This window comes from Lepus europaeus, chromosome 17 (genome assembly GCF_033115175.1).
Source record: "Lepus europaeus isolate LE1 chromosome 17, mLepTim1.pri, whole genome shotgun sequence".
Classification (NCBI taxonomy): domain Eukaryota; kingdom Metazoa; phylum Chordata; class Mammalia; order Lagomorpha; family Leporidae; genus Lepus; species Lepus europaeus.
Genome location: NC_084843.1, coordinates 62,458,910 through 62,471,673, shown reverse-complemented (window position 1 = coordinate 62,471,673; position 12,764 = coordinate 62,458,910). Strand labels below are relative to the sequence as shown.

The 12,764-nt window shown below is 44.6% G+C and overlaps 2 protein-coding genes across 7 annotated transcripts in view; one reads left to right on the top strand and one right to left on the bottom strand.

Annotated features, from left to right (window-relative positions):
* FAM149B1 (family with sequence similarity 149 member B1) overlaps positions 1-12,764 on the bottom strand; it is a 48,636-nt gene that overhangs the window by 2,830 nt on the left and 33,042 nt on the right. For 5 of the 6 annotated variants that reach the window (XM_062213896.1, XM_062213894.1, XM_062213899.1 and 2 more), the window contains 5 exons: positions 11,447-11,571; positions 9,325-9,428; positions 6,508-6,735; positions 4,643-4,763; positions 4,013-4,135 (listed from right to left, as the gene is read on the bottom strand). In XM_062213896.1, the coding sequence (XP_062069880.1) occupies positions 4,013-4,135; positions 4,643-4,763; positions 6,508-6,735; positions 9,325-9,428; positions 11,447-11,571 (701 nt within the window). The remainder of the gene's footprint in view (positions 1-4,012; positions 4,136-4,642; positions 4,764-6,507; positions 6,736-9,324; positions 9,429-11,446; positions 11,572-12,764) is intronic. The other variant, XM_062213895.1, reaches the window with a different exon arrangement.
* The window catches only part of DNAJC9 (DnaJ heat shock protein family (Hsp40) member C9), a 52,893-nt gene that overhangs the window by 9,550 nt on the left and 30,579 nt on the right, over positions 1-12,764 (top strand). The gene's annotated exons all lie outside the window — the stretch shown is intronic.

Sequence of the window (12,764 nt, the reverse complement as noted above, 5' to 3'; positions counted from 1 at the left end):
ATGTAAAGACAGGACTATAGTACTAAAAAACAAGTATCTAAAACATAAATGCCATCCTGGGGCTTCTGGTATACAAACCACCCCACAGTTCCCTGCCAGCGCTGGAACTGACAGATTAAGGAACTGGGTGGACTGAAGTCCCCATATTCTAGAGATCGGGTCAGCAAACCTGGTTTTTTGTTTTTGTTTTTTTGACAGGCAGAGTGGACAGTGAGAGAGAGACAGAGAGAAAGGTCTTCCTTTTGCCGTTGGTTCACCCTCCAATGGCCGCCGCGGTTGGCGCGCTGCGGCCGGCGCACCGCGCTGTTCCGATGGCAGGAGCCAGGTGCTTCTCCTGGTCTCCCATGGGGTGCAGGACCCAAGGACTTGGGCCATCCTCCACTGCACTCCCTAGCCACAGCAGAGAGCTGGCCTGGAAGAGGGGCAACCGGGACAGGATCGGTGCCCCAACCGGGACTAGAACCCGGTGTGCCGGCGCCGCAAGGCGGACGATTAGCCTGTTGAGCCACGGCGCCGGCCAGCAAACCTGGTTTTTGTGAAGAGCCAGATAGTTAGTATCTTGGGCATTGTGGGCCGAATGGTGTTGTGGCAGTTACTCAGCTTTGCAGTTGTAGTGCAAAAGCAGTCATAGACAAACTCCCTTCACAAAAACGGGCAGTATAAATTTTGAACGAAAAAATACAGCTGAATATCATCATCAAATACTAAACACTTGTTAACTTGTATCAGATTATGAGAAGACATTCAATAGAGGTTCTCAGACTTTCTAATGTAAACATTGAACCTCAAGTATTAAAGTGCTCACATCTCCTTTTTGCCTTTGTTTTTGGTGAATTTTCCTCTAAAGTATCATGAGGTATATTGGGTTGAATAGTCCCCCACGTCTGGGCCACCCAAAAAATTCATGTCCACTTGGAACTTGTGAATGTGACCATATTTGGAAATAGAGTCTGAGCAGATGTAATCAAGGTAAGGTGAAGTCACCAGATTAGAGGGGGCTCTGCATTCAATGATTGGCAACTTTCTAAGAAGAGGGAATCTTGAACACAAACCCACAGGGAAGAAAGCCACTGTAAAGACAGAGGCCAAAACTGGAGTGGTGCAGGTGCAAGCAAGGAACGCTAAGGACTGTTGGGAGAAGTTTTTTCCCTACAGCCTGCAGAGGGAACATGGCTCTGCTGACACTTCGATTTTGGACTTGTAGCCTCTGGAACAAAATAAATTTCTGTGTTTTAAGCTACCCAGTTTGTGGTCATTTGTTACAGCAGCCCTTAGAAACTAATCCAAAATCCTGTCCTTCATTCTCACTACTCTTCACACACTTGATCTTAGACAAAAGGCCGAGAAGCGATCTCTCACAACTCTTCTGGTAGAAGAAAGGCCATAGAATGCTTCAGACTTTTAGGTTCAAGGGTCATGGGTTTGGAATAAGTGGGCTGTATGCACTACCATCCTGGGAACTGGTGCAGGATGTGGGGCTTCTGGTTACTGGGCATAAAGTATTGGCTCCAGTCTTCCCAGGCTCTCCAAGCCCTCTTGGCACAAAGAAGATGAGGGTGAGGTGCTACTGGCCTACAAAAGGACAAGGTCAGACCCCCAGTTCCTATTGCTTGCTTAAAAGTAAGAGGGCTAGTGAATGCAACATAAATGGTAAGGGAATGTGTCAGTATTTAAAACCCCAGTGGGGGAAAAAGTCCTAACTTGTGCATCAGTCTTCAGTCTGACAGCACTGTGATGTAACTCCAGAAGAAAAGGTAAACAATGAAATGCTGATCTCATATGCACTGGGGTTTAACATTTTGGCTTGACCGGCGCTGTGTCTCAACAGGCTAATCCTGTGCCTTGCGGCACAAAGCACACCGGTCCTTGTCCCGGTCGGGGCGCTGTATTGTCCCGGTTGCCCCTCTTCCAGGCCAGCTCTATGCTATGGCCGGGGAGTGCAGTGGAGGATGGCCCAAGTGCTTGGGCCCTGCACCCCATGGGAGACCAGGAGAAGCACCTGGCTCCTGGCTTCGGATCAGCTCAGTGTGCTGGCCGCAGCATGCCGGCCACGACAGCCATTGGAGGGTGAACCAACGGCAAAGGAAGACCTTTCTCTCTCTCTCACTGCCCACTCTGTCTGTCAAAAAAAAAAAAAAAAAAAAGTGAAATGGCTGGCGCCATGGCTCAACAGGCTAATCCTAGTGGCGCCGGCACACCGGGTTCTAGTCCCGGTTGGGGCGCCGGATTCTGTCCCGGTTACCCCTTTTCCAGGCCAGCTCTCTGCTATGGCCCGGGAGTGCAGTGGAGGATGGCCCAAGTGCTTGGGCCCTGCACCCCATGGGAGACCAGGAGAAGCACCTGGCTCCTGGCTTCGGATCAGTACAGTGTGCTGACCACAGTGGCCATTGGAGGGTGAACCAACGGCAAAAGGAAGACCTTTCTCTCTGTCTCTCTCACTGTCCACTCTGCCTGTCAAAAAAAAAGAAATCTTTAAGTTCAGAATTTTAAATTTATGTATAAGGCATTTTTTTTTTAATTTATTTTTGACAGGCAGAGTGGACAGTGAGAGAGAGAGACAGAGAGAAAGGTCTTCCTTTTGCCGTTGGTTCACCCTCCAATGGCTGCCGCGGTAGCGCGCTGCGGCCGGCGCACCGCGCTGTTCCGATGGCAGGAGCCAGGTGCTTCTCCTGGTCTCCCATGGGGTGCAGGGCCCAAGCACTTGGGCCATCCTCCACTGCACTCCCTGGCCACAGCAGAGAGCTGGCCTGGAAGAGGGGCAACCGGGACAGGATCGGTGCCCCGACCGGGACTAGAACCCGGTGTGCCGGCGCCGCAAGGTGGAGGATTAGCCTAGTGAGCCGCGGCGCCGGCCTGTATAAGGCATTTTTACCAACAAAAGAAAAAGACTAGTTTCAACAAAATGTACCTGAAACTATTTTTATTTCGAACCTCAGTTTTTTTCTTTGGAGTTAAGCTACTTGATAAAAACTTTAATTCTGGCTGGCGCCACTGCTCATTAATCCTCCGCCTGCAGTGCCGGCACCCAGGTTCTAGTCCCGGTTGCTCCTCTTCCAGTCCAGCTCTCTGCTGTGGCTGGGAAGGCAGTGGAGGATGGCCCAAGTGCTTGGGCCCTGCACCCGCATGGGAGACCAGGAGGAAGCACCTGGCTCCTGGCTTCGGATCGGCACAGTGCGCAGGCCGTAGCGGCCATTTGGGGGTGAACCAACACCCTCTCTCACTGTCTAACTCTATTAAAAAAACAAAACAAACCCTTAATTCTGCCAAGCTAGTATTTCTTTTCCCCATTTCTTTCCTCAATAACTAAGAGCATAAAGGAAGGGCCAGCATTGTGGTGTAGCGGGTTAAGCTGCCGCCTGTGATGTGGCATCCTATAATGGGTGGCAATTTGAAACCTGCCTGCACTGCTTCTCACCAAGTTCCTTGCTACTGCACATGGGAAAGCACTGGAAGATGGCAGAATTCCTTGGACCCCTGCACCCATTTAGGAGACCTGGAAGAAGCTCTGGGCTCCTGGGTTTGGCCTGTCCCAGCCCTGGCCATTGTGGCCATTTGGGCAGTGAACCAGTGGATAAAAGATCCCTCTGTAACTCTGCCTTTTTTAAGTTGTTTAAAATCTTTTTTTTTTTTGACAGGCAGAGTGGATAGTGAGAGAGAGAGACAGAGAGAAAGGTCTTCCTTTTTGCCGTTGGTTCACCCTCCAATGGCCGCTGCAGCCGGTGCACTGCGCTGATCCGAAGCCAGGAGCCAGGTGCTTCCTCCTGGTCTCCCATGCAGGTGCAGGGCCCAAGCACTTGGGCCATCCTCCACTGCACTCCCGGGCCACAGCAGAGAGCTGGCCTGGAAGAGGGGCAACCGGGATAGAATCCGGCGCCCCGACCGGGACTAGAACCTGGTGTGCTGGCACCGCAAGGCGGAGGATTAGCCTGTTAAGCCACGGTGCCGGCCTAAAATCTTAAAAAACAAAATAAAACCAAAAACACAGACACACACAGGAAGTACATGACTGTACCAGAAATGACTGAGTTGTGTTGGGCCTGGAGAAGTAGTCAGGTAAAAGGAGCCTCTCTTGAGGCTGCTGATTAGGCTCATCCACCACTGCGCTTCGAGCTCGATTTGAATCGCCATGGGGTTTCTGCAGAGACAAGAAGTACAGAAACAGTTGAGGAGCGGGTGTTTGCCATAGCAGTTAAGGTGGCATTCGGGATGCCTACATCTGTGTCCAAGTGCCTGGGTTCAAGTCCTATTTCCACTAATAATCCCAGCTTCCTGCTAAGGCACACACCAGGAGGCAGGAACTGTTGGGACCCCTGTAGGAAACTTGAGTTTTGGGCTTTGGTCTGGCCCTGGCTGTTTAGGGAATTTGGGAAGTAGACCAACACATGGAAGATCTGTCTCTCTGCTTTTCAAATGAGCATTTAAATGCTGGAACAATTTGTAGTGGGAGCTGCACATGTTCTATGTCACCCCTACAAAGTATGGTTAGTACAGGCCAAGGCACTCTGAATTCTGTCACACATTAGAATTCAGTTTGTACTTGTAACAGAACACAGTGTAAGTCAAGACGAGAGCACGAAGCTTGTGGCATCCCTGCCAAAGAGGCTTTCCTGAGAAGCACATGAGGGCAGTAGGAGCGACCTACCATTGGCCTTTGTGGCCCCACAGAGCTCAGATGTTCCACTTCAGCTGTGCCAATAGGTGGCAGCAGATTATTTCGACTCAGAGGCAATGGTGAGGGAGAGAGCGAGTCGGCTGCGACTGGGCTGCAGATCCCACCAGCAAACACACACCAGGACGTGGAAGCATGAAGATGTAACAATATAAGCAAATTGATTAGAAACCAGATAAATGAGGCACATAAGTTTAGTATGCAAAGAAAGCTAAATTTTGATTTCTTTTCATGGGATTTTGAGCAGCTTACAGTATCACATATAATCAAGACCATAATTGAAACCGAATCATGTCCCAGAAGTAACAAAACTTAGGTTTCAACTTTGAAAACAAAGTATTATCAGAGAGGATAAGATATTCATTAAATCAAGACCACTCATCCCCAGATGAATGAATCTGTAGCTCAGCTTAGATACAGACATATCCATACTTTAAGATAGGTAAGCAGGTAAGGAGAACACTGATGGCCTGAGAGAAGTTGGTGGTGGTTTTCTATATCATTTTCGGTAAGTCTGTTGGAATAAATTGTAACAAGAAGTTGAAAAACCAAAATTAAGAAATAACTGGCTGGCCCTGTGGTGCAGTGGGTTAAGCCACAGCTTGCAATGCCTGCATCCCATATCCCGAGTGCCAGGTGGCTTTGGCTGCCCTGCTTCCAATGCAGCTCCCAGCTAATGTGCCTGGAAAGACAGCAGAGGAAGGGGGCCCTTGCCACCCATGTGGGAGATTCAGATGGAGTTCTGGGCTCCTGGCTTCAGCCCGGACCAGCTCTGGCCATTTAGGGAAGGAACCAGCAGCAGCAGAAGAGCTTTCCCTTTCTCTTTCACTCTGCTTTTCAAATCCTTTTTTTTTTTTTTTTTTGTAAAATAACACATTAGGGAAGAAGTAGAGTGACACATGTTTAACTTAGGAGCTGAATTCAGAACACAGTTGTGTCACTATCACCACACCCTTGGTTATAGTCTTAGGAATCAATCATCGATTTTGTGAATTAACAGCTAATAAAAATTTCTACTTACAAACTGGCTTTTAGGCGGTATTTTGGACAGTAAAGCTGAGTATTTAGTGAAGGCTGGAAAAAATATTTTAGTATTTTTCCTAAGAAGTACTACTGGATATTTTTCCTCTTACAAGCAATTCAGGCTTATGAAGTTTTAATTGTCAGTAGAATATAGAATAAACAGATCCCAGTGTCAGAGAAGAGCTTGGAGGAGAATTTTGGGATGAATTTTGGTGAGGGTAATATTTAATACACACAAACACATTATTTTTGTAAATCCCCTTGTGTTCTAGCCAACTTATTTTTAGAAATTTTCAACTAAATCAACAGAAATATCTATAATTCATTAAAATTAAACCCAATTTAAAATCTCTATTGTTTTTAGCCAATGGATAATCTTTCATTAGAATATGTAGTAACTGGGGTGGGCGTTTGGCAGTGATTAAGATGCTGCTTTGTATGCCCACATCCCGTATCAGAGTGCCTGGGGTCAAGTTCTGGCTCCCCTACCAGTCTGGCTTCCTACAGGTGAGCACCCTGGGAGGCAGTTGGTGATGGCTCAAGTAGCTGGGGCCCTGTCACCCATGTGCGAGACCTGGATTGAGTTTGATGCTCCTGGGTTCAGACTGGCCCATCCCCAGCTGTTGCATTTGAGGGGTGAACCACCAGATGGAAGAGCTCTGTCTTTCAAATAAATATAAATAAAGTAAATGCTAAGATTCAAGAGAATACTGAAAGATTAGTTTCTAGGTATCAGTTTCAATCTTACACTTAAATTCTTTGTGTAAAATTGTTTAGTTTTACCGGTTTCCCGAAGTTTTGCTTTTGAAACCTACACCCAGGATCCTCTGAAGATTTCTTCTGCAGGTTTTGGAGTCCCAGTGCATGAATGGCTTGTGTTGATGGGATGAAGGGTACGTGGCGGGGGATTACGTCTCCTGGCGGACTGCACTGTGTAGGACAGATACGATGTAGTAAGGAGCTCCGTGGATCGATTTGGCCAATTTCGGAATGAAAGGATGGTGCTGGACGCAGGCCTCATAAGTAGCTTGTCATCAAGATCTCTAGGGGCCAAATCAGAAACCCACAATAAAATAAAGGTCACTCTACAGGAAGATAAGACTCACAGCATGAAAAGCTTTAGACTATTAACTGCAGTCAGAAGAAAAACAAGAAAAAAAAAAAAAAAAAGACAAAGCCCTTTCAAGAAGTAACCTAGTTTCTAGGAGACACTCCAGCATGAGACTTTAGAAAGAGAAGATATTAATTACTTCAATTACTAACAATTTACTAGGCTGGAGATTGGGACAGCAAGTCCATTATTCACTTGCTATCGCAGTGACTTGTTCAGTCACTGGCAAAGACAAACCCAAAGGATACCTTCTCCAAAGTACTTTACGAAGTTTGCCACAAAGGCTGTGTCCTGCTGTATCGGCAGCATCCTCTGCTGAAGGAATGCCACCAGAAAGACAAGTGCAAGAACAACAGTGCTGCTTGGGAGCAGCCGTGGCACCGTGTGACTCATACTGCAGAAGTTAACGTGCTGAGCTATTTGCAGCCTACAGGGATAAGGATTGATTCAAGTTTGGGTTCTTTGGAAAGCTGGGAGCCAGCAAAGTGTGCTGCCCAGGGCAGTGGGAACACAGATCCCTATTTGCATAAACAACTATGAAAGATAATATTTCTGTAAGCCTTCTGACAAATGAATTACCATGCCTAAACAGTTCTGCCTTCCAGGATTCTGGGGTTTTCTTTGCTTTTGCTTTTTAAACCAGAGAAGACATCTGGCTATTCTAAGATCTGCGAAAAGATAGTATTTGTATAATGAAACAAACAAACAGACAAAAGCTGAGCTCTGCTACTTGGCTGTAGGGCTTTCAGCAAGTTCCTGGATCTTTGCATGAGAAGACCACTTTGGTGCACTCTCATGGAAAACATGCCACAGTTTGGAGAACTTTAAAGGGAAAATACCCATCAAGGAAGAGGACTAAGCTTTGAGAATTGCTTCCTATCTCCCTATCAATTTTTTTTAACATGCCCTAACTGCATTTTAATTGTAAAAGGCTTTAGCAACCCTATGTTCATCATTATTTTGTTGTGAGCTCCTCATTCATAATTCTCCAGCCAGCTGGCTTTTAGATCAGTCTCCAAATTTGATTTCTTCCATATTTCCAGTGAGACCTCCTCCTCATTGTAAACTCAATACACTCCAAAAGAAACTCATGTTTTCCTGCAAGACAACTTCCCCTTAAACTTGAAATCTCAGAATTAACTTGGATTCCTCTGTTTTGATGGAACTTCATTTCCTTTACAGTATTTCCTAACATAGTTAATTCCTTCTGTATTCTTTGCTATAGCTTAAATGCAGACCCTTAGCATCTCAGCTCACACCTGAACTCCTACATTAGACTGCACCTTCAGTTTTTCCTGCTCCACTGTCCTAAGACTCTGAAATCTTTCAAAGTTCTGATTTCAATGTATGGGAAGTTGTATGGCAGTTTCTTACAAAATTAAAGATAACCTATCCTATGGTCCTGTCATTTCTAGTATTGACTAGAAGAAATGAGACCATACACACATGAAAAGGCCTATGCAAAAATATCCATAGTGCCTTTACGTATAATAGCCCCAACCTGGAGTCAACTCATGTTAAATAATAGGAGAGTAGATAGTTAAGTTGTGATGTATTCCTACAGTGGAGTACTACTCAGCAATAGAGAAGGTCATATGCAACAGCATTCAAAACCCTCCTGATCCCAACATACATTAATTTCAATAGCCTCTTCTTCCCTGCTAATCTCATCATGGTCTGTTTTTTTTTTTTTTTTTTTTTTTTTTCTTTTGGACAGGCAGAGTTAGACAGTGAGAGAGAGAGAAAGGTCTTCCTTTATCCGTTGGTTCACCCCCCAAATGGCCGCTACGGCTGGTGCACCATGTTGATCCGAAGCCAGGAGCCAGGTGCTTCTCCTGGTCTCCCATGCAGGTACAGGGGCCCAAGCACTTGGGCCATCCTCCACTGCCTTCCTGGGCCACAGCAGAGAGCTGGACTGGAAGAGGAGCAACCGGGACAGAATTCGGCGCCCCAACCAGTACTAGAACCCGGGGTGCCAGCACCGTAGGCGGAGGATTAGCCTAGTGAGCCGCAGCGCTGGCCCCATGGTCTGTTTTAATTGTAGAAATTGTCAGTGTTCTTTGATGAGAAGCATTAGAGTTCTGACCTATCTCCCTGTTCTACCACAACAAAAAAGATCTGTTCTCTTGCCTAAAAAGTTTATATTTTTCCATCTCTCAACCTTTTCCCCCACTATTCCTCCACCTAGAATGGCCTTGCTCCTCTTCTATGATGATTATCCCAACCCCCATCTTTCAAGGATTACCCACAAAAATGCCTCCCTTTGGGGCTGCCAGAGCACTCACTTGGCATTCAGTCACATAGATGTCCTATATGGTTAGGTCTCTTTTTACTCAAGTATGTAATTTCTTTTTAGTTATTATCAGCTTCCTGTTGGTATAGACCTTGTCCCTGGGTTGTTTTACTCCCCAGGTATCTCTAGTTGCTTAACAGTCGATACACGCATGCTAGTTACTTTGCTTTCCCTTTATTTCTTAGAGTTCTACTTAAATATAGTCAATGCAAAGGTTATACTTCTTACAGGAGCTTGTCCATCAGGGAGAGATTTCTTGGCTGTAGAGGCATCCCATGAACCAAGAGACCATTCACATTTGGCTGATGACCACTTGCTTGACAGAGACTCATCTACATGTCAAAAGATTTTACTTATTATTAGTTGGTGAAGATACCTGCTTGGCTTTCCAACTTTGGCAAAAGTTAACATTTTCAATTAAGGGACTTAGACATTTTCCCTGTGCCTTTTGTGACATTTTGGCCAACAGCCGTAGCTGGGGCCCTGAACCCCTCTCAGAATCACTAGGTTCTTTCCATTTCTAAATGACAGCAGGTAGGGGAAGCCTGACTAACCTAGATGAAAGCAATTAGCAGTCACTCTTAAAGTTAGAGGGGACCTTCATTATTATTTACATTATAATAGAAAACCTCTCAAATGAAATATGGAGCAATAATAGAAAGAAATAGAGATGAATTCTACCCCTTTCATCATCACACAATCCTGGTCTGTAAAACTAATCCTTCCTCTCTCACCATCCTTGGAGTAGTCAGCTGTCAGCAAATGATGACCTAAGTCCTGTGGTCTATATGTCAGGAGTTAATCTTATTGATTCTAATGCCAGTAGGATTTGGTCGTATTTGGACTGGAACTGCTACACAAGCTCCACTTGTTTTCTTTCTCATGTCCTCAGTACAGTGCTATTTCCAGCCATCTCATCCTCTGCACAGAATTTATTTACTTCCTTCTTTCAAGGATATTTGAATTAACCTTCTCCTTCCTTTGGTGATTAGCAACCAGACCCATCGAATTCACCATTCAGGGCTTAGGCTTTCTAAACCACAGCCAGAGCAGTTTATTATGTGAAGTGCTTGATCCAAAGGAATGTTAGTTTAGTGGCTCATCCCCTGATTCAGAGTTATGAGCCTTGCTAATTTTCAAAAAATTTATATGTATTTGAGAAAAAGGATCCACTTGTTTATTCACCAAATGCCTGTAATGGTCAGAGTCGAGCCAAGAGCACCCAGGAACTTGATTCTGTTTTTAAATAGCTCTTTTGTAAATATCTTAAGTAACCCTTTTATAAATCCAGCTGCACTATATATCTGGCTAGTATACCAACAAATATTATAACCTGGATAGTAAAATCCAGGACCAGTGAATATGGCCCAAGGATTAGAATCCTTCTCCCCTAACCCCATCCCCACCCTCCGCCCCATAAGTAATACTAGAAACTATCACACAGGAACTGGGACCACATAATTCATTACACAGGGATGAGACCAAGGTCATTAGCCTTTTGGAAAAAAACAAAACAAAAGGCCATCTTTGTGCTTGTTTGCAGACTTACTGAGATAGGTTTTCTCTTCCCTTTGATTTGCCTTTTACACCTGAGTTACGAGATAAACATTCATAAGGCAAACTAGTCAAAAGATTCAAATATTAAACCAACAAAAATGGTTGGGCATTTGACTTAGTGGTTAAGATTCTGGTTAACATGGTTAACACATCCCATAGCAGAGTGCCTGGGTCCAATGAGCACTTCTGATTACTGGTTCCAGCTTCCTGCTTATGTGGACCCTGAGAAATAGCAGTGGTGGCTCAGGTAGTTGGGTTCCTGCCATCCACGTGGGAGACCTGGATTGAGTTCATAGGAATCCCAGCTTTGGCCTGGCCCAGCTCCAACTATTGAAGGCATTTGGGGAATGAGCCAGACAGGAGCTCGTTTGCTCTCAAATGAATTTAAAAAATAATAATAAATGAATTTTCAAAAATGGGGTAGTTAAAAGGAAAAAGAGGGAAGGAATCAAAAAGGGGTTCAAAGGTACATAGAATCAGAGATTGGTTCCTTTTTTTCATCATGAAAAGATCTTCCATTCTTCCCAAAACAGACTTAGGCTGAGCACATACTTAATTCTAGATTGCACAAGTAAGTTTAAAAGATGCTTCTTCAAAAACACTGAGGATTTTCAACGCCAATTCGCTATTTTTCAAACTGAAACTAATCAATGTAGTCATTGGATTATCACTATAAGTAAGTGTACCAAAAAATACTAAGTCATAAGGGAATAAAATTAAGGCAAACAACTGAGCAAATTTCCTCTGGCAACAACAGCCTAGGTTCCAAAATGTGTTCCCCCTTGGGGCTTACCGGATTTGAGGTGATAGACAGCACCTTAGACTGTGGCACGCGAGGTAACACCAAAGGCTGTGGTTCACTCAGCACACAGGGGCTTTCAGAGTCCAGTCTGGTGACTGCAACAGAACTGTCATCATCTGAGCAAAGGAACAGAATCTGTCATCCGTGCACATCTTTTGACGCATAGCACAGCGGGGGTGAGGGGGGGAGAGGGGCAGCAGGAAACTCTGAGAATTCTTAATCTCAAGCAAGGCTTCCTTTGTCCTTTGCAGCCTGATTTTACATACCACCTGTATGGTTCCAAAACACTAAAACCAAGAGTGGTTTTCCCAGGCTGGTGAGGCCTTCTGTTCCCTGGCAGAGGAAAAGCAGAGACCCAAGCAAAGGTGTGAACAGAACCACGGGGGTTGATGGAAGTGTCTTACACCTGTGCTGTCCTGTGTGGTGGCCAGAAAACACACGCAGCTACGGAGTGCTTAAAATGTAGCCAGTGTGACTGAGGAACCGAATTTTAAATTTTATTTAATTATAATTAAATAGCCACACTGGCAACTGCTCTATTACACAATGTAGCTCCAAATGAACCTTCAGATCATTAATCCAGAGCTCAGTTCTCACAGGTAAAGTTACACGATTAGCAGTAACTATTAAATCATATAGTCCACAAGGCATCTTGAAAAAGAGCATGCAGAGACCATGAGATTATCAAAGACTTCAAAAACTGGCATTAACAAATTCAGAATGTGAAACAAAAGCAGACAAAAATATGAATAAGAGAAAAACATTGTAAAAATAAACAGGCAGATTTGAAAAGCAACAAAATAAAACTACAAAAAGAACAAAAATTACTAAAATTATAAACTCAGAAGGATAACAGAAATAGTGAACAACAACCAAAAACAAAAAAAAAAGGATCTGAAATAAATACAAGGAGATGGAAAATCTGAACACTAAAAATGGTGAAGTTTATATGAAAATTACATGCTTTTTTAAAAAGTAGACATAAACCCACAATAAAAAGCATTTATACACTCAAACTACAAATTGAGAACAGTAAGCACTGAGGAGTGCGTGCAGAGGAACCTGTGTACTGCTATAGCATATAAAGTAGTACAGCTGCTTCGCATAAGCTGTTACCTAGTAAAGTTGAAGAGGCACATGCCCTGTGACCCACCAGTCTTTCTTCTTGGTGCATACCCTAGGACTTTGTGCACACAAGTACCGGGAGAAATGTTCAAGAATGTTCACAGTATCATTGGTCCTAATGGTAAAACACTGCATTTTAGGATTCTAAAACATACAGGGATTTTGCCACTCACCATCAATTACG